At 41.0% G+C, this 27,775-nt stretch overlaps 1 protein-coding gene across 2 annotated transcripts in view; it reads left to right on the forward strand.

Moving 5' to 3' along the window:
* LOC126281715 (caspase-1-like) overlaps positions 1–27,775 on the forward strand; it is a 129,339-nt gene that overhangs the window by 64,837 nt on the left and 36,727 nt on the right. For both annotated transcript variants that reach the window (XM_049980892.1, XM_049980901.1), the window contains one exon: positions 4,341–4,519. In XM_049980892.1, the coding sequence (XP_049836849.1) occupies positions 4,341–4,519 (179 nt within the window). The remainder of the gene's footprint in view (positions 1–4,340; positions 4,520–27,775) is intronic.

A 27,775-nucleotide genomic window follows, 5' to 3' on the forward strand; every position in this document is an offset into this window, starting at 1 on the left:
ACGTGTCTAGTAGTAATTATTTGGGCTGACTCCCACTAGACAGTGCAGAAACGAAATTTAAAATATCTGCCGAAAACACCAGAAAAGATACGCCTGATGAACCTTAGGAGAGAAAAGTGATATTCCGTTGTTAAAATAGGTGGTGTCATAATTCGTCACGCGTAAAAGTTTGAAATTACTTGCGTAGGTCGGAAAATTCGCCCACATATCTACTATAACTCAGATATATTTAATCGTTCTGGATATATTTCCAGTAGCCTCTCTTAGTTGCCTGCGCCGGCCGAGGTGGCCGAGCGGTTCTAGGCGCTACAGCCCGGAACCGAGAGACCGCTACGGTGGCAGGTTCGAATTTGCCTCCGGCGTGGATGTGTGTAATGTCCTTAGGTTAGTTAGGTTTAAGTAATTTTAAGTTCTAGGGGACTGATGACCTCAGAAGTTGAGTCCCATAGTGCTAAGAGCCATTTGAATCATTTTTAGTTGTCTGCGCTGTGTGAGACTCGAATGCAGACCTGGAACTATGCCAAAAATTAATGTGTTTCCACGGTCTTCGACTTTCACGGCTGCACCAGCTTACGCATTGGCACTTTCCAACTTGACACAGACCTCGGACTACGTTAGCGAAGAGGCGTCACGACAACCAAGATTTCAAAAATGGTTCAAATGGCTCTGAGCGCTATGGGACTTAACATCTATGGTCATCAGTCCCCTAGAACTTAGAAGTACTTAAACCTAACTAATCTAAGGACACCACACAACACCCAGTCATCAAGAGGCAGAGAAAATCCCTGACCCTGCCGGGAATCGAACCCGGGAACCCGGGTGTGGGAAGCGAACGGAGTTTGAACGTAGTGTTATAGTCGGCGCACGAGCGATTGGACACAGCAACTACGAGGTATGCGATGAAGTGGGGATTTTACCGTACGACCATTTCACGAGTGTACCGTGAATATCAGGAATCCAGTAGAACGTGAAATCTCCGATTTCGCTGCGGCCGGAAAAAGATCCTGCAAGAACGGGACCAACGACGATTGAAGAGAATCCTTCAACGTGACAGAGAAGCCCAACCCTTCTGCAAATTGATGCAGATTTCAATGTTGGGCCATCAACAAGTGTCACTGTGCGAATCATTCAACGAAACATCATCGATATGGGCTTTTGGAGCCAAAGGCCCACTCGTGTACCCTTGGTGACTGCACGACACAAAGCTTTACGCCTCGCCTGGGCCCGTCAACACCGACATTGGATTGTTGATGACTGGAAACATGTTGCCTGGTCGGACGAGTTCGTTTCAAATTGTATCGAGCGGATGGACGTGTACGGATATGAAGACAACATCATGAATCCATGGACCATGCCTGTCAGCAGGGGACTGCTCAAGCTTGTGGAGTCTCTGTAGTGGTGTGGGGCGTGTGCAGTTGGAGTGATATGGGACCCCAGATATTTCTAGATACGACTCTGACAGGTTACAAGTACTTCATCCGCCTGTCTAGTCACTGCATACATTCATGGCCATTGTGCATTTTGACGGACTTGGCCAATTCCAGTCGGACAATGTGACACCCCACACGTCTGGAACTGCTACAGAGTGGCTCCGGGATCAGTCTTCTGATTTTAAACACTTCCGCTGCCCACGAGGCTCCCCAGACATAAACATTATTGAGCATATTTGGGTTGCCTTGCAACGTGCTGTTCAGAAGAGCTCGCTCCTATCGTACTCTTACGGATTTATGGCCAGCCCTGCAGGATTCATAGAGTCAGTTCACTCCAGCGCTACTTCAGATATTTGTCGAGTCCGCGCCAAGTCGTGCTGCGGTACTTCTGCGTGCTCGCGGGGGCCCTACACGATATTGGTCAGGTGTACCAGTTTCTTTGGCTCACCAGTGTATCATGGTACAGAAATAAATTAATTAAATTCGCAAGGACAGTGACAGATTCTTCGGAATTCAAGCGTGTGAAAGTCGCGAGCTCTATCTTCTTATCTCGTGTTTTCCACTGAAAATCTCGTGCTTGTACTCTTGCTAACTTTAATATTACAGCGTTCGCCTGAACTTTATTATTTTTTTAATTGGTCCTGTGCGCAACAAATAACTTACTTGGTCTATCTGCTGCCACTGCTTGATCTTCTGCATTCCATTATTTAACAAAAACATAAAAAACCTATTATTCATGCTGAGTGCAATGCATGTTCTGTATGGCGGCTCCTGCTGTTGCTGCGGCTGCTTACTACAACCACATATAATTCAAGAGAAAGGGTTTGGTCAAATCTAAACTCGATAAATGATAACCCAAACAAGTAATTCCTTTTTTCAAAAACTATATTCCTGAAGCGATTCTTTCTCATTCAATTAACGAAACGCTAGAAGCTCTTTGAACAATCGTTTCGTATGTACACTCCTGGAAATGGAAAAAAGAACACATTGACACCGGTGTGGCAGACCCACCATACTTGCTCCGGACACTGCGAGAGGGCTGTACAAGCAATGATCACACGCACGGCACAGCGGACACACAAGGAACCGCGGTGTTGGCCGTCGAATGGCGCTAGCTGCGCAGCATTTGTGCACCGCCGCCGTCAGTGTCAGCCAATTTGCCGTGGCATACGGAGCTCCATCGCAGTCTTTAACACTGGTAGCATGCCGCGACAGCGTGGACGTGAACCGTATGTGCAGTTGACGGACTTTGAGCGAAGGCGTATAGTGGGCATGCGGGAGGCCGGGTGGACGTACCGCCGAATTGCTCAACACGTGGGGCGTGAGGTCTCAACAGTACATCGATGTTGTCGCCAGTGGTCGGCGGAAGGTGCACGTGCCCGTCGACCTGGGACCGGACCGCAGCGACGCACGGATGCACGCCAAGACCGTAGGATCCTATGCAGTGTCGTAGGGGACCGCACCGCCACTTCCCAGCAAATTAGGGACACTGTTGCTCCTGGGGTATCGGCGAGGACCATTCGCAACCGTCTCCATGAAGCTGGGCTACGGTCCCGCACACCGTTAGGCCGTCTTCCGCTTACGCCCCAACATCGTGCAGCCCGCCTTCAGTGGTGTCGCGACAAGCGTGAATGGAGGGACGAATGGAGACGTGTCGTCTTCAGCGATGAGAGTCGCTTCTGCCTTGGTGCCAATGATGGTCGTATGCGTGTTTGGCGCCGTGCAGGTGAGCGCCACAATCAGGACTGCATACGACCGAGGCACACAGGGCCAACACCCGGCATCATGGTGTGGGGAGCGATCTCCTACACTGGCCGTACACCTCTGGTGATCGTCGAGGGGACACAGAATAGTGCACGGTACATCCAAACTGTCATCGAACCCATCGTTCTACCATTCCTAGACCGGCAAGGGAACTTGCTGTTCCAACAGGACAATGCACGTCCGCATGTATCCCGTGCCACCCAACGTGCTCTAGAAGGTGTAAGGCAACTACTCTGGCCAGCAAGATCTCCGGATCTGTCCCCATTGAGCATGTTTGGGACTGGATGAAGCGTCGTCTCACGCGGTCTGCACGTCCAGCACGAACGCTGGTCCAACTGAGGCGCCAGGTGGAAATGGCATGGCAAGCCGTTCCACAGGACTACATCCAGCATCTCTAGATCGTCTCCATGGGAGAATAGCAGCCTGCATTGCTGCGAAAGGTGGATATACGCTGTACTACTGCCGACATTGTGCATGCTCTGTTGCCTGTGTCTATGTGCCTGTGGTTCTGTCAGTGTGATCATGTGATGTATCTGACCCCAGGAATGTGTCAATAAAGTTTCCCCTTCCTGGGACAATGAATTCACGGTGTTCTTATATCAATTTCCAGGAGTGTAGATCTGCCTCCAGTGGCATTAAAGCAATATTACTAATGAATAAAACTCTTGAGACAGACTGAAATACTTCTCATTTAAATACATAGTGAAACAATTCCCTGACAATCACAAAAGAAATCAATGATAAAACCAATACTTAACCTATTCGCCTAACAATGGTTTCCCTTAAGAATTCAACTCCTATTATTATCAAAATTACCGCCTGCTGCTACGCACATACACAAACCCTTTTGTTTAAATTAATAAGCACGCTGCAAGTTATAAAAAATATCGACTCTATACCAAATCCTGTGACGCTGCTGGCGGACACGGCAGTACGGCAGCTCGGCGACGACCCCTCGCCCAACACACGTGCGCGCCACAGCAGGCGGGCTCCTACACTGGCTTCCAAACTGCCATTAAATTAATCCGTGCCCTGCGAAGTGCAACAACAATATCTTAGGTTCCAGAGCTTGTGCATGCGCGCTGTAGCCAACCTTTAAATCCTAAGAGAGTATCGCCAACTCTCACGTGTAACCTGTGTTTTCAGTGGCCGATCAGAACCACAGCAACCGTGACTGCGTCGCAGTGGCGGTGCTCACGCACGGTGAGAGGAACGGACAGTTGGACGCCAGGGACCGCGAGTACAACGTCAGCGAACTGTGGCAGCCGTTCACAGCCAGGCTGTGCCCCACTCTCGCTGGCAAACCCAAGCTCTTCTTCATACAGGTACGCAGCCCCAAGGGGTCGAAACGGATTCCGCCGATTTTTTTTCCTATTTCTGTTTTCAGTAAGCTTCTTGGTCAGCGCTGCGATATCACTTTGAACCATAACAGCTCGTTCCACAAATTGAGACATAACACAACGGTTGTTGCAGTCTGAAATGTAGGATAGCTGTATTGAAATTGCAATCAATTTATGTGTCACAGATTTTATGTAGAAGAAGATAGGGGAAAGTAGCCACTCTAAGTGAAATGGCATTTTCATGAAGTCATGGCTCTTAATAGAAGCTTGTGGCACAACCTTCTCCAATCTACACTACTGGCTATTAAAATTGCTACACCACGAAGATGTAGTGCTACAGACGCGAAATTTAACCGACAGGAAGAAGATGCTGTCATATGCAAATGATTAGCTTTCCAGAGCATTCATACAAGGTTGGCGCCGGTGGCGACACCTACAACGTGCTGACATGAGGAAAGTTTTCAACCGATTTCTCATACACAAACAGTGTAATTGACCGGCGTTGCCTGGTGAAACGTTGTTGGGATGCCTCGTGTAAGGAGGAGCAATGTGTACCATCACGTTTCCGACTTTGATAAGGGTCTGGTTGTAGACTATCGCGATTGCGGTTTATCGTATCGCGACATTGCTGCTTGCGTTGGTGGAGATCCAATGACTGTTCGCAGAATATGGAATCGGTGGGTTCAGGAGGGTAATACGGAACGCCATACTGGATCAAAACGGCTCGTAACACTAGCAGTCGAGATGACAGGCATCTTATCCGCATGGCTGTAACGGATCTGCAGCCACGTCTCGATCCCTGAGTCAACAGAGGGGGACGTTTGCAATACAACAGCCATCTACAGGAACAGTACGACAACGTTTGCAGCAGCATTGCTTATCAGATCGGAGACCATGGCTGCGGTTACCCTTGACGCTGCATCACAGATGGGAGCGCCTGCGATGGTGTACTCAACGACGAACCTAGGAGCACGAATGGCAAAACGTCATTTTTTCGGATGAATCCAGGTTCTGTTTACAGCATCATGATGGTCGCATCCGTGTTTGGCGACATCGCGGTGAACGCACATTGGAAGTATGTTTTCGTCATCGCCATACTGGCGTATCACCCGGCATCATGTTATGGGGTGCCATTGGTTACAAGTCTCGGTCACCTCTTGTTCGCGTTGACGACACTTTGAACAGTGGACATTACATTTAAGATGTGTTACGACCCGTTCCTCTACACTTATTTCGATCGCTGCGAAACCCTACATTTCAGCAGGATAATGCACGACCGCATTTTGCAGGTCCTGTACGGGCCTTTCTGGATACAGAAAATGTTCGACTGCTGCCCTGGCCAGGACATTCTCCAGGTCTCTCACCAACTGACAACTTCTGCTCAATGGGGGCCGAGCAACTGGCTCGTCACAATACAACAGCCACTACTGTTGATGAACTGTGGTATCGTGTGGAAGCTGCATGGGCAGCTGTACCTGTACACCCCATCCAAGGTCTCTCTGACTCAATGACCAGGCGTATGAAGGCCGTTATTACTGCCACAGGTGGTTGTTCTGAGTACTGTTTTCTCTGGATCTATGCACCCAAATTGCTTGAAAATGTAATCACATGTCAATTCTAGTCCAATGAATACCCGTTTATCATCTGCATTTCTTCTTGGTGTAGCAATTTTAATAGCCAATAGTGTAAAAACTTCAGGTGTGATACCAAATATTTATAGCTAAGGTAAAAGTATATTTCATAGGACATATAAACGTTTTCCTGAATGCTTATACAGGATGATGCACGAAGATGTGCAGATATTTAATATATACAAAAAGGTTCACATAAACATAAGTCCGCAAATGTTTACTTACGGAGTTACGGCTAATAAAAGATTATGCCTGAAATTTAGCGACTTCGCTGATATGAAGTCAACGCAAAACTGTACGATGTTAAAGTAAAGCACGATTTCCACTTATTTTGTTGTTGTTGGTCTCTGAATCTAATTAAACGCGTGCGAGACGCGTATCTGCAGTAGTTTTCCAAAATTAAGCTTTCAGCATGAGTTTTAGAGAATTAAATTTTGAAAAAATAATGATAATAACGTTAACTGAAGCTGTATGAATGTGTCAGATAATCTGCTTTTATTAATACCATAGCGGACGTGAATTCATGTTAAACCGAAGAAAACAAGACTCAGTGTTAAGGAAGTTGTATAATGTACATACATTTTCACAATAAATTCACAATAAATGTTCAAAAATTCCGTTACCGAGTCCAATGCATTTAGCTGCACTTTTTGCGTGTTTCGGCTTCGTATGATTGTTCTTAATTTCGCCTACTGCATTCATAATGCGAGCACGCAATGCCTCCCTTGTATTGATCGTACATTTCTGGGGAAAAGTTCATTTAAATGTGTTGTAACGGCGTTGGTGGAGGCGCGCCGCCATTTTGAAAATACTTTTGTAATCGCGTAGCAAGTGGAACACATTCGAACAAGCTGGGCATTTTTTCTAGAAGGAATTGTTAGTACGTCTCGCCAGTTAAACGTTTTGGGAAAATGAATGGTCCAATAAATTGTGTGTTAATTATACCACACCACACATTTATGCTAAATCGCTGCTGGAAATTGCGTTGAACTGTTGCATGTGGGTTTGCTTCAGACCATACGTGCTCGTTATGTAAATCGTTTATACCATCCCGAGTAAACTGTGCATCATCAGTAAATAAAATGTATTTCCGTAACTGCCGATCAGTATTTAACCAGTTGCACAACTCAGAGCGAAGAGCAGGACCTCCAGGATGTAAGGATACAGATTATTGTACTCCAGTGTACGCCATAACTTAGATTGTGAAATTCTTAATCGTTGCCAGACACGTCGTGTACTGGTACACGGGCTACGTTGAACAGCATCCATAATATGCTCATCATCGGCCTCACGTATCGATCGCTCCTACTGATTATGAACGCTAAGTAGATGCCCTATCTGGCATAACATTCGAAACAATTCACTAATGGTTCGTGACTTCGGAATCCTGCGAGATGGATAACGTACGCGATATTCGTTAACTGCAGCCATAGCATTACTATCACATTTGCCATAAATAAAAATTCATATCGGCGTATTCCTCTGTCGTAAATTTGAAAGGCATCCCTATGTCATAAATAACCTACAAACTACAACAGTTATTATGTGGTTTCACTTAAATACACTGTTGTTATTATGTTCTTTCATTGAAAAATACAGAAAACAAACTCGATTGAAAGTTAGGAAACGACTGAAACTCACTAACGGTTGCCAGCAATGACACAAACGTTTCTACATTCTCAATGTAAACAAATTTACTTGTATAATAATCTATGCTTCTCTGGATGTTCTGGAAAACTGCTGCAGATACACATGTCTCACATGTCTTACTAGATTAACCAGATCAATAACAACAAACGCAGTTTTCCGAAATTCCTTACCCAGGGAAGACGAATGGAATATTCCAGAATTTGAAACATGAACAGCTTCTAGTTTCTTAGAAGAAGATACCTTAGGGGTTGCGTAGCAACTCAAATCGCTTGATACGGGCAAGTCTTCAGGTCCATATTGTATACCGATCAGGTTCCTTTCAGATTACGCTGATACAATGGGTCCCTACTTAGTAATCATATACAACTGCTCGCTCACCGATAGATCTGTACCTACAGATTGGAAAATTGCGCAGGTCGCACCAGTATTTAAGAAGGGTAGTAGGAGTAATCCATCTAACTACAGACCTATATCATTGACGTCGGTTTGCAGTAGGATTTTGGAGCATATACTGTATTCAAACATTATGAATCTACTCGAAGGGAACGATCTATTGATATGTAATCAGCATGGTTTCAGAGTACATCGTTCTTGTCCAATGCACGAAGTAAAGGCCGCTATCGACAGGGGATCTCAAGTTGATTCCGTATATCTAGATTTCCGGAAAGCTTTTGACACCTTTCCTCACAAGCGATTTCTAATCACGCTGCGGGCCTATGGGATGTTGTCTCAGTTGTGCGACTGGATTCGTGATTCCCTGTCAGGAAGGACGCAGTTCGTAGTAATAGACGGCAAATCATCGAGTAAAACTGATGTGATATCAGGTGTTCCCCAGGGAAGCGTCCTGGGACCTCTGCTGTTCCTGACCTATATAAATGACCTGGGTGAGAATGTGAGCAGTTCTCTTAGGTTGTTCGCAGATGATGCTGTCATTTAAACGCCTAGTGAGGTCATCCGAAGACCAGTATAAGTTGCAAAACGATGTAGAAAAGATTGCTGTATGGTGTGGCAGGTGGCAGTTGACGCTAAAAAACGAAAAATGTGAGGTGATCCACATGAGGTCCAAAAGAAATCCGTTGGAATTCGGTTACTCGATAAATAGTACAATTCTAAAGGCTGTCAATTCAACTAAGTACCTGGTGTCAAAATTACGAACAACTTCAGTTGGAAAGACCACATAGATAATATTGGGGGGAAGGCGAGCCAAAGGTTGCGTTTCATTGGCAGGACACTTAGAAGATGCAACAAGTCCACTAAAGAGACAGCTTACACGACACTCGTTCGTCCTCTGGTAGAATATTGCTGCACGGTGAGGGATACTTACCAGGTGGGATTGAGGGAGGACATCGAAAGGGTGCAAAAAAGGGCAGAGAGTGCGGCAGATATGATACGCGAGTTGGGATGGAAGTCACTAAAGCAAAGACTTTTTCGACGCGGCGAGATCTATTTACGAAATTTCAGTCACCAACTTTCTCTTCCGAATGCGAAAATATTTTGTTGAGCCCAAAATAGGTAGGAATGAGCATCAAAATAAAATAAGAGAAATCAGAGATGGAACAGAAAGGTTTAGGTGTTCGTTTTTCCCGCGCGCTGTTCGGGACTGTAATGGTAGGGAGATAGTATGATTGTGGTTCGATGAACCCTCTGCCAAGCACTTAAATGTGGATTGCAGAGTAATCATGTAGATGTAAATATAGATGTAGAAATGAATGGAAATCGTGCTGTACTTTAATGTCGTACAGTGTTGGGATGGCTTCATATTAGCGAAGTTGCTAATTTATAGGTAAAAACTTTTATTAGCCATAACTCCATAAATAAACATTTACGGATCTATGTTCGTATGAAGTTTTTTCTTTCGTTTTTATTGTAGAATAACATATTCATATTCATGAATCACCCTGAAAAATGCGGAGTAGGTATTAAAATCCATGGAGAAGAAATAAAAATTTTGAGGTTCACCGATGACATCGTAATTCTGTCAGAGACAGAAAAGGACTTGTAAGAGCAGTTGAACGGAATGGATAGTGTCTTTAAAGGAGGATATAAGATGAACATCAACAAAAGCAAAACGAGGATAATGCAATGTAGTCGAATTAAGTCGGGTGATGCTGAGGGAATTAGATTAGGAAATGAGACACTTGAAGTAGTAATGGAGTTTTGCTGTTTGGGGAGCAAAATAACTGATGATGGTCGAAGTAGAGAGGATATAAAATGTAGACTGGCAATGGCAAGGAAAGCGTTTCTGAAGAAGAGAAATTTGTTAACATCGAGTACAGATTTAAGTGTCAGGAAATCGTCTCTGAAAGTATTTGTATGGAGTGTAGCCATGTATGGAAGCGAAACATGGACGATAAATAGTTCCGACAAGAAGAGAATAGAAGCTTTCGAAATGTGGTGCTACAGAAGAAAGCTGAAGGTTACATGGGTAGATCACATAACTAAAGAGGAAGTATTGAACAGGACTGGGGAGAAGAGAAGTTTGTGGCACAGCTTGACCAGAAGAAGGGATCGGTTGGTAGGACACGTTCTGAGGCATCAAGGGATCACCAATTTAGTATTGGAGGGCAGCGTGGAGGGTACAAATCGTAGAGGGAGACCAAGAGATGACTACACTAAGCAGATTCAAAAGGATGTAGGTTGCAGTAGGTAGTGGGAGATGAAGAAGCTTGCCCAAGATAGGGTAGCATGGAGAGCTGCATCAAAGCAGTCTCAGGACTGAAGACCACAACAACAACAACCTGTAAAGTGGCCACTTTTCCCTATCTGATGGTGTAAAGTGGCCAGTCCTTTGCCACCATTGCCAAATAGACTGCTTCGTTAAAAAAATGGTTTGGCTAATAGTTTTTATTTCACCACTGATTATTATTGGGTGAACAATAAAGCAAATAAGAAGGAAACTTGTTTCAATACATTGTTGATTCAAAAAGGACAGCAAATGAAAAGTATTAATTATTCCTAACGGTGTAAATAAAGAAATCAACAACAAACTCTGGGTTACTGTTTCAGTCTAACTCTTTCTCAATTTATCCATTCAGAAACAATATTAAGTCATGTACAAAATTGACACATATAGTTGTCGTCGTCCTGTCATATCCGGTGCACACTTCATGAGCCCAGCGTTTACAGCTCTGACATTTTATGTATTCTTCATTTTCTTTAGGTCTAGTAAACGCTTCCTTGCAGTAAAAGCAGTTTGTGTCACTGTCCTCACCAGTGGAATTTTCTTCTTCCATTTCTTCTTCAGAAAGCTTCTCCTTAGCGGAAACTGTCTTAGTGTTTGCTCCCACTTTTAGCTTCTTATCTTGTTTCTGTGTTGCATTACATTGTTGAATATTTGCCTTATCTGTTGGTTTTCTTCGGAATTCCTTTTTTTTCATTGAAAGCTCTATTTGTTTCTCTCTTTTAATTTCAACAAACACATTTTTACAAGAGATTGAAGTGATTATGGTAGGTTTTCTTTCTTTACTCCTAATTTGTCTTCGATTCATACTTTGTTTCTTGGGCAGTGTTTTAGATCCTCTGGGCTAATGTGGAACCCACCTGTTGGATACGTTCTTCAGTGATCTTACGCTAAGGGGAATCTTCTCTTGGAGAAGTCTTATCAGTTATAATCTGAAGGCAGCCTGCACTTGAGGACAGCTCATAAGTTGAATCTGGAAGTAAAACAGTAGACCTATCTGAAGAAGACACAGCAGTTCAGCGTTCAGAGGAACCTGCACTTGCAGAAGACTCTGCAGTTTCGCAATGAGAAGAACAAATATTGGAACAAGGCACAATGTTACTGTTCCTTTCCAAAGGAATATCAGTAATCTCAGCTCCAGTATAGTCGTCATCGGTAAACACATTAGGGTCTAGAGGAAAAATTGCACACTTTCTAAAGTCATTGATTGCTGACACAAAGAGGCTGTACAAAGAAACGCTTCACCAAAGCATGCACTTAACTGAAACTGCCTAATAATTCTTCGTGGATTATTGCGAAAAAAAATTTCATTAGCTTGTGTGTAGATGTTTTAAAAGAAGACATGAATGCCACATCAAAAAGCTGGAGTTTGTGACTAATAGTAGTAGTAGTTGTAGCTTTATCCATCTGTAGATCTCTTTTTACAAGGATATAAGACTTGGAAAAGTATTTACAAGTTTAGACCAATTTAAAATAAGCCAATTCGTATACACATACATTTACAGATTTCTGGGTAGTGACAATCATTAGATTTACTCCTGGTATACAATATTTTTTCTTACAAATAACTTATTAAATAATGTACTGCCACACTGTTCACTCATATCTCAGTGTCAGTTACTGCACACACTATACACACGTTGTTTCATAACACATCACTCACTACACACACACACACACACACACACACACACACACACACACACACACACAAACACGCACACACACACATACACACACTGGGTCATTTTCTGTACCACAGCTTCCCTTTTGGTATCCTGAAAAACTGAGTCAGCATCCCTCTATAATAAGTGAGATGTTGAGCTAAGAAAGAGGAAGAGATGTTAGTATTGTGAAATGCTTAGATTGAGGCTACGTTTTTATATAAAAAAAGAAAGAAAAAAACAGTGTGAAGGTGTTATGTGGAATGTTGGATGTTTTATAATCATTATTATTATTTATTTGTATAACAATTTTTACCAAACCCTTACTCTGTTTTACCTAAGTAATCCTTCATTGTATAAAATGTATCGCATTACAGATACTTTTTAGCTGTCTTTTAAAATAAGTGTATTTTTGCAATTTCTTTCATCTCGTTTGATAATATGTTGCACTGTTTTATTCCTTGGTAAAAATGCCGTTTTGGGTTTTATGTTTATTTTTTCTTGGTAAATGTTAGTTGAATCTAGCTCTTGTTCCATGGTCATGGACAGAGCTACTTTGCAGTAATTGCTAATGTTATTTTTGATGTGTACAACTGATTGGTAAATGTATTCACACAGAGCAGTTAAAATCCCCAGTGTTTTGAACAGATCTTAACAATGAGCTCGACTACTATTTTTGGTTATTATTCTTATGGCTCTTTCCTGGATTTTGAAAATTGTGTTCATATTTTGTGCATTTATTCCGCAAAAAGGAATGCCATAGCTAAGAATTGAGTGTACATGTGAACAGTATGTAACTAAAAGTCACTGCATGTTACACATGGATGATAGGTTTCTAAGGATATAACATGCTGATGGCATTCTGTTTGCAAGTACCTTTGTGTTCACACCTCATCAACTGAGACTCAATATTCGTTCCTAGAAATTTTACATTTGTTACACAGTCTATAGAGGTCCCGTTTACATTTAATTTAACATTTTCATTTTCCCTCTTCAAGCTGAAATTCATGACATTAGTTTTCTTTGTGTTCAATGTCACTTTATTGTTTATTGACCAATCGTAAACTTCCTTGAGAGTTTCCTTTGTTTACTCTGCAAGGAGTTCTCTTTTTTTCTCAGAGACTTTAACAATGCTGTCATCAGCAAAGAGAATTTTTTCTCTATGAGTAACACTACTGGGAAAGTCATTTGAATATATCAAGAATAGTATTGATCCTAATATACTACCTTGTGGGACCCCTATATTAATGCATTTTGGTTGTGCTAAGTGTTTTACTAAATGTTTAGATCTATTTGAAGTTTGTGTTGTCTCTACTCTTTGTACCCTATCTGCTAGGTATGATCGAAACCAGTCATTAGCTAGCCCTCTTATTACTAATGCTTCTAATTTATTCAATATAATCTTGTGGTCAACTGCATCAAAGTCCTTAGAAAGTTCCAAAATATGCCTGTGACACACTCATCTTTGTCAAGAGCATCAGTTACACCATATTTTTGCCACTTTGGAAACCAAACTGTGATTCGCTCAAAAGGTTGTATTTATTCAGGTAATTCATTAATCTGTCTTTCATAATGGCTTCTATTATTTTTGAGAATGGTGACTGCAGGGAAATGGGCCAGTAATTTTCTATGTCTTCTGCATTAGCTTTCTTAAGTTACGACTCTTGCCTGTTTTAACTGCTCTGGAAATATCCCTGATGTGAAGGTTACATTTATTATATTTGTTAAGAAGCCCTCTATAATCTCTATGCATTGTTTCAGTACACATATTGGTATTTCATCTAAGCCTACTGACTTTTTATTTTTTATTCTTTGTGGTTTGAAGTAACATCATTGTATTTAGTGCAATATTATTTGCAGATGTTATATTTGTTGTGGGGAATTTTTGCTGTAACTTCTCTGAAATACTTTAAAAATGCTCATTTACATAGTTTGCTAAGTGTTGTGGATCATTTATTACCTTATCCCTCTCCCTTAGCAGTACGTTATTCTGCGTTTCTTTGCCTCTCTCCGTTTCTATTTTTGTAACATCCGAGACTGCTTTGCTTTTATTCTCTGCATTATATATTATTTTGTCATTAAATGCCTTTTTTGCAACAATCAGCATCTTCCTATAGATCTTTTTGTATCTGTGATAGAAATTTAAGTATTCTGGATCATTGTGACTCTTTTTGATGGAACTGAGATATTGAAGTGCTTGGGAGGACTTCTTAATACATGCTGTTATCCATCTAATTTTGTGAAATGTTGAAACAGACAAGCATACTTCTGGAAATGCGTTTTCAAAGTTCAATTTAAACAATGAGGAGAATTTGGAGAATTTCATATTCACATTGGTTTCCTTATACACTTCATCCATGCTTTGTTTTGCAAGTTCCTTTGAAAAATCTTTTATTTTGATTTGTGATAAATGTCCTTTGTAGGCTTGTAGTTTAGGGAATGATTTGATGCCTGCTTTTAATGTTCTTATTTGACAGAGATGGCCTAATAGTCCGAGATCTTTTACAGCTACATCACATTTTTCCCTGTTCATTTTTGTGGCCATATGGTCAATTACTGCTGCAGTCATTGTAGTAATCCTTGTTGCACTATTGACAGATAGGGACACACCAAAACTTTGAAGAATGTTTATGAGGGTGCTGCTGGATTCTTTTATGATGTTAGTATTGATGTTAACGTCCACACACAGAACTATGTTGACCTTTGTACTTGAGACTTTATCTAGAGCTTCTGTTAATTTATTGAAAAAAGTGTCCACACTACCACTGGCAGATCATTACACACATAAAATGATATCAAGCCCTGTTAATTCAATAGCTGATATTTCACTTGCTGTACTGAGGTCGTGTCTTGATTTTAACTGTGATCCTCTTTTGATATAAATGCATAATCCTCCACCTCTTAAAGCAGTTCTGCAGTAAGATGATAACACTACATGTTGGACTTCAGTCTCAACACTAGTGCCAGAAACACAAAGTACTGTGCAGTTTAAAGACTGGAGCTCAACTTTTAATAGTTGTATTTTATTTTTTATTGATTGCATGTTTTAATGGAGGATTGTTAAGTCTGTGAAATGCCCATGTTACTCTTTCCAATTGTTCGTTTTTCTTTGTGACATCTGGTAAGAGTAATATCTGGAGTGTTAAAATCTGTCTTCTGAGTGATTGTTTCAGTATTTTTAAAGCGCTGCAGATATTCTTTAGGTAGGGGAACCTGTTGTCTGGATTTATCCTAAAAAATACTTATTTTCCTACCCATGACAACAGCTATTTGGCAGGCCGGAGTGGCCGAGTGGTTCTAGGCTCTACAATCTGGAACCGCGCGACCGATACTGTCGCAGGTTCGAATCCTGCCTCGCGCATGGATGTGTGTGATGTCCTTAGGTTAGTTAGGTTTAAGTAGTTCTAAGTTCTAGGGGACTGATGACCTCAGAAGTTAAGTCTCATAGTGCTCAGAGCCATTTGAACCATTTGAACAACAGGTATTTGACCATGTGTGAATCGAGATCTACCTCCACACACTTTCATGAATCATCTGTACCAATCTTCCCTTCCCAGTCCTGTTTAGGTGTATACCATGCCTAGTGAAACCTCATGTGTTGATAATCCCAACAGGCACCAGGGAAACAAGTGCAAAGGTGGCTGCCATCGGAGCGATCCCTAACCCCACATTCATTTGCCTCACAGCTTTGTCAAAGTGTGGCCGATCATGACCCTGGAACAGCTCAACAAAGTGTACCTTAGTGTCATGAGTCAGGGAAGCTATCCTGTCCAGGTCACGACCTACGTCATATGCCCCATCCCTGTCCAAGCTGTTTCTTACCCCACTCACTATCACTAAATGGTCCTCTTTTGTTAAGTCCTTACATGAAGACCATAGGTCCTCTAACACATGACTTAGCCCGGCATTTGGCTTGAAGACACTGGTGGCCTGGTGCGCTGCCCCTAAATTTTCCTGTAAGTGAGGGCCTTTACCTCGCCCATGGCTATTGCCTAGCAGCAGCACTTTCTTCTTTCTCCTTGGCCACGGTTGAAGTGTGCTGCACATTTTCTGCTCCTCGTTCTACCTGAGGCTCTTCTCCACTAACTCCAGCAGTGGTAGAGACCTGTTTCTGGTGTTGATGATAAAACTTTCAGATCGCGTTCTCTTTCTTCCTATTCTCCTACCAACTGCCAGTTCCCAACCACCCTCCTCTCCCTTGATCCTTATCAATTTCTTGCTTGCTTCCTCGAAGTGTGCCTGAAGGGCAAGTATACAACAGTTTTATGATTTTCTCTGGCCTTATCAATGAAACCTATGTTCTTAGTATGGATGGAGTGACCATCTATGATTAGTAGACCTGAATCTTTAACGGTTGGTTTTGCATCTTTTAAGAAAATGATCAAACGAATTCAAAATCAAAAAACCTTCACTCTGCGTCTACCTGCTAGTGTGGCACGCAAATTCGGTTCCTGGAGGAGCAGCGTTTTTAAGTTTAACCTTCATTCTTCACCTAAGAAAGATTACAAAATGGAGAATGAAATTTCCTCGTGCAGACGTGCACATTACCAACGTCGACAGCAAACCTCTCTCAACTGAAGTAGCGACTCTGACTTGTTTTCCATCTTTGAGTGCAAACACTTTGCTTTTATTGGACTGAACTGTCGGAAGACCGCTTTCATCTACGTTATAAATACGTTGAGGAGGATGAAATTGTTTATCTTGCAGTGTTTTAAGGATATCAAATAACGTTGTTAAAAACTTGTGCTCTAGCTATAGAGAGAGATTCTGGCTTCCTAAGACTGATGTTATGATGCCGTTCTGTAAAGCATAACACCAAATCTTTGCCTGCCATTTCAGACTCTTTGTTGAAATCGTGTGTGATTTGTTACACTCTGCCAAATGGAATGCTAGTCGCCTCAGGTCATTCACTGCAATTCCATAAAGTCGCTTTTCATCTTCAAAAATGTAATTAAGGATTTATTGCTCTTCTTTTTCACTGAACACTGCCCTTAAGATACCCATGACCTTCTTACTACCAACTGCATCTCTATTTCTCCCTAGAAATCTTTTTTAGCGTATTATGTGGAATAAAGAATTGTTCTGCTGCTGCTGAAAAAGCCACGTTCTCATTCTTCACTGTTTCAGTTGCCGTTTCCATCGCATCAGGATCTTATCTTTGTTGGTATGTTTCCCGAATGTATTTTCTTGGCGACCTGAAGCTCCTGCAAACCCTTCCAGAAGAACAGAATAACGGATATTAGTTTTGTGTATAAAGTGATTTGAAATGTTTTAGTTTTAATTGTTATACTGTGCAGAAATATGGAATTAGCTAATTCTCATTGGGATAAACAGCCTGAAAACGAACTGTCGGGAACAGCGGCTACCCGTCGGACCACTTTTGCCTACGTGTAGCGTGGCCGTCTTACGCAACCGGACACCATGGCTGTATCAGTGATTCACGCGCTGGACAGTACAACCGAAGGAAACGAGAGCGACCTGTATTTGCAAGCCAAAAGGCATTGCGTGAAACGGGATATCGCAACAACCTATAGTTCTACATAAAAGTGAAGCATCCAAAGTAATATGAGTGATTTGCCTTACACCAAGCGATCGAAAAATCTAAACGCTTTCACGGAAAGTTAACGAACGGGCTTCCTTCGCCAACGTCACCGACAACACTAAAGGTGTCGATTACATCTAGCCTGGCGAGCTCTCGATAGGAAGCAGCATTGCTGAAGACATCAGATAAGCAGCGGCCACTTTTCCCAGACTAGCCAATTTACCCTTCTTTCTCCTACCCCTACAGAAGATAGCGAAAGGCAATTCATATAAAATTTTAGAATTTAAAAAAAATTCATGATTTTCCGGAATGTTCGCTACAGTGGACATGGGTTCTTTGTGATATATAACCAAGAAGGAAAAGGAAGTGAAAAATATGAAGAAAAATGTACTTCATTGGTAGTTTACGTAGCAAAAGACAGTCGTATTTGACATAAATCACATGTATCGTACACTTATAATAAATCTGAAAATAAAGACAATCGGATGATACTCAGAGAAACAATTGTTTTGTGACGTTAGACAGAGAGAAACTTAACAAAGTTGGCACTTTATTTTGGTTTCCATCTTGTAGCCAATGTTCTTCTACCTCATGCTACTCATATTTCTCCACTCAAGTCATTTTAGCTAAACGAACTATAGTAGGTGAGTGATCGTGAAGTCGATACTCTTCACATTTTGGAGTTCAGTCCTCATCTTCTTCTTCTTCAGAATGTTGTTCCCCTTAGCAACTAAACAAATGCTGTGCAGTTCTGGGTTTGAAATCAAGACACTGCAGGATATTTTTCTTTGGCTCATCATTCTTCATTCGGTTATTCATGTACTGTATCCAGTGATTTGCAATTCTCAGATCTATGAAGTGAAAACTAGTTCTTACACTACACTTTTTAGTTCTAGTGTCGAGCCTCTAGAAACTCATTCTCCGATCAATTTGGTCTATACTACCAAAACGTTCACAGTAGCAGCTGTTTACTGCTGGACACGGTACCTGAATGTATCACCCATCTTTCCTTGACCATCTTTTACATTGATCAGTAGGCTGCTTCCCAAACTTCGCTGTTGCAGTAATGACTGGCTTTTAGTCATACAGTTTTACAATAGAAATTAGTTTGTCTTCTCTCACGCTCTGGTCAACAGGTCCACGTCCTTGATACTCAAAAATATTGTCTGCTGTCAGGTGGTCCACTGGGTATTTATAACTTTATTGTTGTTCCAGAAAATGGATGTGTTAACCTACTACCTCCTGTTGTAGTGATCTTCAGTCCGAAGACTGATTTGATGCAGCTCTCCAAGCTACTCTATCCTGTGCAAGCCTCTTCATCTCCGAATAACTACTGCAACTTACAGCCTTCTGAATCTGCTTAGGGTATTCATCTCTTGACCTCCCTCTACGATTTTTACCGCCCGCGCTTCCCTACAGTAAATTGATCATCATTGATGCTCAGAATGTATCCTACCAACCGATCCTTTCTTTTGGTCAGGTTAGGTCATAAACTTATTTTTTCCCCAGTTTTGTTCAGTACCTGCTCTTTAGTTACGTGATCTGCCCACCTAATTTTCATCCTTCTTCTGCAGTACCACTTTTTTAAAAGCTTCTATTCTCTCCTTGTCTAAACCATTTATCGTCTACGTTTCAGTTTGCAAACATGGTTACACACCGTACAAATACTTTCAGAAAAAACCTACTGACGCCTAAATCTATACTCGACGTTAACAATTTTCTCTTCTTTAGGAACGCTTTCGTTGCCATTTCCAGTCTACATTTTATATCCTTTCTACTTCGACCAGCATTTGTTATTTTGCTACCCATACAGCAAATCTTATATAGTACTTTAAGTGTCTCGTTTCCTAATCTACTTTCCTCAGCAGCACCTGATTTAATTCGACTAAATTCCATTATCCTTGGATTTCTTTTGTTGGTCTTCATCTTACGTCCTCCTTTCAAGACTGTCCATTCTGTTCAACTGCTTTTCCAAGTCCTTTGCTACCTCTGACAGAATTACAATGTCATCGACAAACCTCAATGTTTTTATGTCTTCTCTCTGGACAGTAATTCATACTAAAAACTTTTCTATGGTTAGCTTTACTGCTTGCTCAATATACAGATTGAATGACATCAGGAGCAAGCTATATCCATGTCTCTCTCCCCTCTCGACCACTACTTCCCTTTCATGGCTCTTATCCTTGTAACCGATATCTGGTTTCTGTACAAATTATAAGTAGACTTTTGCTCTTTGTATTTTACCTCTGCTGACTTCAAAATTTCAAAGAGAATGTCACAGTCAGTGCTGTCAAAAGCTTTCTCTAAGTTTACAAACTCTATAAAGGTAGATTTGTCTTTCCTTAACCTACCTTCTAAGAGAAGCTGTGAGCTTAATATTGCATCGTGTGTTCCTCTATTTCTCTAGAATCCAAACTGATCTTCCACAAAGTCGATTTTTACTATCTTTCCCATTCTTCCGTAAAGAGTTCGTGTTATTATTTTGCAACCATGACTTATTAAACTGATAGTTCGGTAGTTTTTCAGACTTGTCTGCCGGCCGCTGTGGTCGAGCGGTCCTAGGCGCTTCAGTCTGGAACCGCCCTGCTGCTGCGGTCGCAGGTTCGAATCGTGCCTCGGGCATGGATGTATGTGATGTCCTTAGGTTAGTTATGTTTAAGCAGTTCTAAGTCTAGGGCATTGATTACCTCAGATGTGACCTCCCATAGTGTTTAGAGCCATTTGAACCATTTTGAACTTTTCTGCATCTGCTTTCTTCGGAATTCTGGAGGTCTGAGGGTATTTCTCCTGTCTCATACATCGTGCAGACAAGATGGAAGAGTACTGTCGCCGCTGGTTCCTCCAAGGCCGTCAGTAGTTGTAGTGGAATGTTGTCTACTGCCGGGACCTTGTTTCGACTTACGTCTTTCAGTTCTCTGTAAAATTATTATCGCAGTACCATGACTTCCATCTTATCTTCATCTATGTCCTCTTCTGTTTCTATAATATTGCCTGCAATTTCATCTCCCTTGTAAAAACTCTCTATATACTCCTTTCACCTTCCGGTTTTCCCTTCTTTACTTAGGACTGGTTTTTTGTCTGAGCTCTTGATATTCATACAAGTAGTTGTCTTTTCTCTAAAGGTCTCTTTTCCTGCTTAGCGATTTTGCACTTTCTGTTAATCGGATATTTTAGAAGTTTGTATCCGGTTCGCTTGCTTCATTTAGTACATATTTATACTTTCTTGTTTCATCGATTAAATTCAGTATCTCTTTTGTTACCGAATGACATCTACCAGCCCTCGTCTTATTACCTACTTGATCCTCTGCTGGGTTCACTATTTCATCTCTCAAAGCTACCCAGTCTTCTTCTACTGTCTTCCTATACCCTGTTATTGTCAAACGTTGCTTAATACTCCCTCTTAGACCTCTACAACCTTTGGTTCTTTGAGGTTATCCAGGTCCCATCTCCTTTAATTCATAACTTTTTGCAGTTTCTTCAGTGTTAATCTACAGTCTATAACCAATATCGTAAATTGTGGTCAGAGTGCAAATCTGTTTCTGGGAATGACAAACAATTTAAAATCTGGTTCCGAAATCTCTGTCTTACCACCAGAAACCTTCCGATGTCTGCAGGTCTCTTCCATTGATACAAACGTCTCTCATGATTCTTAAACCAAGGGTTAACTATAATAAATTATGCTCTCCGAAAAATTCTGCTATGCGGTTTTTTCCTTCATTCCTTTCCCTGAGCCCATATTCACCTACTATTTTTCCGTTCTCTTCCTTTACTTACAATCGAATTCCAGTCACCCAAAACTACTAAATTTTTCGTATTCTTTAACTATCTGATCAATTTCTTTTATCTCATCATACATTTCTTCAACCTCTTCATCATCTGCATGGCGATTTGGCTTATAAACTTATACTGCTGTGGTGGATGTGGCCTCGTGTCTATCTTGGCTACAATAATGTGTTCACTATGCTATTCATAGTAGCTTGTCCGCGTTCTTATTTTTTATTCATTATTAAAGTTACTTACGCATTACAAGCTATCTGATTTCGAAATTATAACGTTTTATTCTGCCGACCAGAAGTCCTGTTCCACCTGCCAGCGAACTCCACCAACTCGCACTATACCTAACTTATTTATTTCCCTTTCCAAAAGCCTGGCGCTGCGACCGATCCGTTCTAGGCGCTTCAGTCTGGAACTGCGCTGCTTCTACTTTCGCAGATTCGAATCCTGCCTCGGGCATGGATGTGTGTGATGTCCTTAGGTTACTTAGGTTTAAGTAGTTCTAGGTATAAGGGACTGATGACCTCACATGTTAACTCCCATAGTGTTTAGAGCCATTTGAACCATTTTAACCTTATCCAAATGTTCTACCTCCATGCCAAATTAAGGGATCTAACATTCCACGGTCCGATCTGTAGAACGCCAGTTCAGTTTCCCCTGATAACGACATCCTCCTTAGTTGTCACCTTCCGAATATTCGTATGGGGGACTATTTTACCAACAGAATACTTTACCCAAGAGAATGCCACCATCATTTAACCATACAGTACAGATGGATGGGAACGGCAAAGATTTCGGCTGTAGCTTCTGCTTGCTTCCTGGCGTTCGCAGTACCAGCACAGCAAAACTGGTATGGTTGATGTTACAACCCCAGATCAGTCAATCATCCAGACCGTTGGCCCTGCAACTACTGAAAGGCTGCTGCCCCCCCCCCCCCCCCTCCTTCAGGAACCACACGTTTGTCTGGCCTCTCAACAGATACCCTGCCGTTCTGGTTGCACCTGCGGTACTGCTATCTGTATCGCTGAGGTTCGCAAGCCTCCCCACCAATGGCAAGTTCTATGATTCATGGACGGAAGATACTACCTACTATGGTGAAATAATAATAATAATTGTAATAATGTGTCAGATAATGTCATTTCAAAAAAAGCTGCTAGTTGGCGCCAAGTGGTCGCAGGGACCGTCTCTCACACCGAGTCGCTGGACTATGCTGTCCCTTCAAGTGGACCTCAGGTATTACGATGGGAAATGCAGAATCTGTAATAGTGGGAGGGAGAAACTCTTATGTACCTTATAATGGACATCAGGTCTCAGGAGGCTAGACTTTTGTCTCTCGTGGAAAGTGCTCTTACCGACTAAGCTGTCGAGTCACGGATCTCAACAACCTGCGTTCAGTGCCTGAGTTCTGCCTCAGTTTCCAAACTTCGCAGATGGTCTCTGTCTAGTTCTGCTAGAGTATCTCTTCTGGAAGAGAGGTTATTATAGACAAATGGTTTAACCACAACCCGCCTGTCGTTTCATGAATGAAGCTGCCTGTCAGTAACAGGCTGTGGCTAATCCATTCCTCCACAATATCAAGGAGTATTTGTCCAGCAGGCTATGCATGACGGGTACTGTGAAGTTTTGATTGCAGGAGATGGGTACTGGCATAACTGAAATCGAGAAGGTTTGTCATGGGTGGTGCTTGTATGGCTCAACCAATAAAAGTATTGGTGAAGGAACCAACGAATCAACAGCGGAGTCCGGATCTGACACACAGTGTTTTGTGTATTGCAAAGAAATTCTAATTATTTGCTCATGTATCTGACGACTTACGGTATTAAGGTAGGACGGTTTAGTTGTACACCATTTTAAAGAATGAATCTTAGGAAAGAAATCGCGAAGATGCAGGTTCGAAAAGACGTCGAAAGACACTGCGCGATCAACGTCTCCGTTAGTTGCAATGTCAAATAGACATGCAAATATATTACGCATTACAATAATTGTGTATGAGGCGGGAACAATAACAGAATGTTGGTCTGTAATACACTCACTAATTATTATTGATTTATTATTGTAAATAAGAGACATGTAACTGTGCCAGTTCTTCCTCGTACAGACATAAGAATAAGGCATCAGAATATTATATAATTCTCCTACTGCAGCGACCTAAAAGGGAAGTGCGACATGGACTCTAATTATGCATGCCAGGCACCTCTGGATTCCTACGTTACCAGAACAGAGATTACTACTATTTCGGCAGATCACTAACGTCTATACTTGATGTTACAACATATTCATTACATAAGAAAGTTTCAAAATCCGACGTACAAATAGTGTGCCTGCAGGGGGGACTGGAGGTCACAGGTTCTTAGCCCATTTATAATCCTACCATTACTAGTGTAATTTAGTATGCTTTTACCTAAATAACAGAAAACCTGTCTCTATGTTGCCACGTATAACCCTCCTACTAAAATTTAGTTTAGTTTCCATATAAAGTACACGTTGGGAGGATAGTCCTCTTTATAGGACAAGCTAATCAATAGAGTTACCCTTTTTACAGGATTAGACGGTGTGTTGTGGCTAATGCAAAAGTAAATCAGACTATTCACTTCTTATCCTAAGATCTTACGCAGCGGTTAGATAGAAACTCAGTATGAATAATATTATATTGAAGCTAGGACAACTCAGTTCCAAGTTCATTTAGTGGTTTAAAACATGTGCTAATGGTCGACAGCCTATCCAGGAAGTAAAACAGTGAATTATTGGAAAAGCGGAACCATGAATTTTGCCTACTTTCTTGCTACTGTTTAATTTGGTTTTTCAGATAAATATTACTACACTTAAACAATGTTGGACTACACCCTTATAAATTACGTTTCTAAAAGAGAAAAAGCCCAGTAGCTAACTTCAAGGAAGCTAAAAAAGGTTTGGCCAGGGAGGACCTTGAGAAAAGCATACTAAAATACTTAGATACTAAACCACACACATTTTACACTGAAGATTTTTTTTTTAAAAACTCTTTCTTACTAGAATTTACTTTCAAAAGCTGTTACTCTTTGAAAAAATGTTCAAATGTTGGTGAATTCCTAAGGGAACAAACTGCTGAGGTCATCGGTTCCTAGACTTACACTACTTAAACTAACTTATGCTAACAACAACCCACACACCTATGCCCAAGGGAGGACTCGAACCTACGGCGGGAGGGGCCATGCAATTCGTGACATGGCGCCTCAAACAACGCAGCCACTCATCGCGGCTATTACTCTTTGAACTAACACTGTATAGTCATTTAACAGATTCTAGCAATTTTGCTTCACTCTGATTGATTTTTGCGCAAGCAAACTTTTGCTATAACACTTTGCACTAGTTAAGAAAACTTTCTCATTATTTACACAAAATAATTTAAATGGTGCCTTCTTACATTAACTTGGTACTTCATAAGTCTGTAAAAGAGGAGAATCGGATTAATCAAACAACAGGAAGGACCCTATGTAGGTGTATGATTAGGAAGAAAAACAGAGTGAACCAGTTTCTTTAAAGTTCAAGAATGATTATTAAAATCACAGTTTAAATTAATGGTTTACGCTGTACAAGCGTAAAATACAAATAAATCTTGTCTGGTGGCTGTAGGCTTGTGTATGGCAAACAGTTATGACGGCTACATTACCCACAGTACAGCCTGCATCTATTTTGCTGTATGGGCTCAATTTCTTTTCTTGGCGTCGTTCAATTTTATATACAGTAGACAGTAGCCCAACAACTCGCAGCTATGCCGTAAGCCGTTTTCAGTATTCATCCTAGGCACTTTGTGCAAATTTTCCTGCGCTTGCTCTAGGTAACGCGCCAATTCGCCCTTACCACCTTTTCCACTCCCAAGATCCACTTTCGTTTCAAACAATAGCACACTGGCTTTTGCATAAGACCTATTTCTTACATTATTCCTAAGCGTGACTATTTCTTACAATCGTCAAATTTACATCAACGTGAACAGTTTATACACACAAAGAAGTGTAAAGCTGTTATCTACCCCTTGAGAGAGTAGACAGAAACGATAGTTAAGGGAAAGATAAAAGTTCACTGTGACTGATGACTGAACCCCAGACCTTGGATTTTATAGTGCTGCATTTACCCACAGAGCCACTACGGAACAGAGCAGCCAATGTACAGGACTGTTCCGTTCAACTCACAGTGCAATCTAGATGATAACATAATGGAATGTTCTGCACTCTCTCATTTTATTTTAACATATTCGTATCTCTCTCTCTCTAAAAAAAAAAAAAAAAAAAAAAAAAAAAAAGAAAAAAAAAGTGGTTTCCCTGTGGATCTTTAGTGCGCCAGCGGCTAAACACACGATATTTTTTTGCCGTCCACAAACTTCATTATAAAAGCACTAAACACGTAGTACGGCAGTAATGACACCTCTGTGGACAGACGTGATTATTAATGAAAGTTACGATTAATGCATAATATGTGACGGTAGAATGTTCCGCAGTACTGAATACATTCGGTTCAAATTTAAGTAATTATTTTTACAGGCCTTCTTAAATATTTATTTTAAATCAATAACTACACATTCTTTACAAACAGATATTGAGTTTGCTAATTTTTCTTGTAAATTACTTTACACTCTTTCTCTCTTCACATTTACAACGTGCTTTAAAATTATTTTGCTGTAGTCCAAATCGGTTTTGTTCTAGAACATCTAGATTTATCCACTTTCCATAGGCATATCTAACTTTCCCTGACTTTCTACCAAATTCCTTAAGACTCTCGTTTTCCTTAAATTTACTGAAAGTCTTAGACCTTCTCCCTTTATTGCCACTGCTGATCATAATGCTTTTTAGCTTCTGCATTTATGCATTTCTTTTAAGCAGATTGTACTATTTCTATTTCTCTTCCAAATTCCTCTGTGCTCTATGTTTCTTTAGATTTACTACAAGTTCTTAAACCATCTTGCTTTATTTTTTGGTCCTTTTGCTGACATTCACACCTTAAGTATGTTATTCACACATTTCTTGCTCCTGATTTCTTATCAATCTCATTCTCAGTTTTTGCTTTATTTTATTCAAATTTTCATTTTATTAATTTACAGATAAATAATTTCATTGTTTATGTTGTAATAAATTAATGCAATATTGGTTTAAACACAATTTCAAATTGAAATCGATCAATTTAATTTAAAAAATATAATATTCATATTTAATGAAACTCTTTTGTGAAAGTTGCACCAGAGATCTAAAACAGGGTGTTACGAAACGTAGCGTGAACCAAAACAAGATAAAAATACCCTGTAAACATAGATTCTAAAATGTGTGCCTTAAGTGGTATGAGCACTTGTCCACCTTCCGTATCGTGAAATGCATCACCTTTACTGCAGGCTCTTTTATATTACGAACAACCTACACACCACAGTATATAAACGAGGGCACACTCCTCTGGTATTGTTCATGGATTTAGTATGCAGTGAACTTCTGTTAGTGTTGTTAGTGTGAGCTGTATTAACAGTTATGGGTACATGCAGTGCGTACATTAATTCTATTGGAACCAAATGGTGTTTGATAAGCTTGTGAAATGAATTCCATTGTAGTTCTATCTTTTTACATACCAGCATAGTGGAAACCTAATATTACACACGGAAAATTGCAAACACTATCTTATGGTCTGGCAAATGGAACTAACTGTCACGTTCGTGTCGTGTATGCTGAAAAGTACCAGAAAACAGTGCGGTATCTGCACTATTATTCGGCTGTCTTTTCCAGTAACTAGCAGACTCTGGTTCCTTAGCTCCAACAAAAGTGAATCATGCGAGTCCTCGCACCACGTTTACTCCTAATGTGGTTCAAAAAATGGTTCAAAGCGCTCTGAGCACTATGGGATTCAACATCTATGGTCATCAGTCCCCTAGAACTTAGAACTACTTAAACCTAAGTAACCTAAGGACATCACACAACACCCAGTCATAAACGAGGCTCCTAATGTGGAAGCGCGAGCACCACAGCAAGTACATGTTCCAGGATGTTGTGCACATAGTGCAATCAGGATGACGGCATTACCATCAAATCGAATGGAAACTTGACAAAAAAACAAGCCGGAAGCCAAAAACATTTTGAATAATCATTTTTAAATGTTGTAGAGAAAATAGGAACTAAATGTTCATTAGGAGAAGCAAGGCAGTTGATGGTAGAGGCCTTACCCACGCAATTTGATACAATTGAAATTCCACCCATCCCTCCTTCCGAAATTAAGAAGATAATAAACTCTCTCAAGAATAAAACCTCACATGGAATTGATGGCATTTCCAGTAGGATAATAAAAGCT

This window comes from Schistocerca gregaria, chromosome 1, assembly GCF_023897955.1.
Source record: "Schistocerca gregaria isolate iqSchGreg1 chromosome 1, iqSchGreg1.2, whole genome shotgun sequence".
NCBI lineage: Eukaryota > Metazoa > Arthropoda > Insecta > Orthoptera > Acrididae > Schistocerca > Schistocerca gregaria.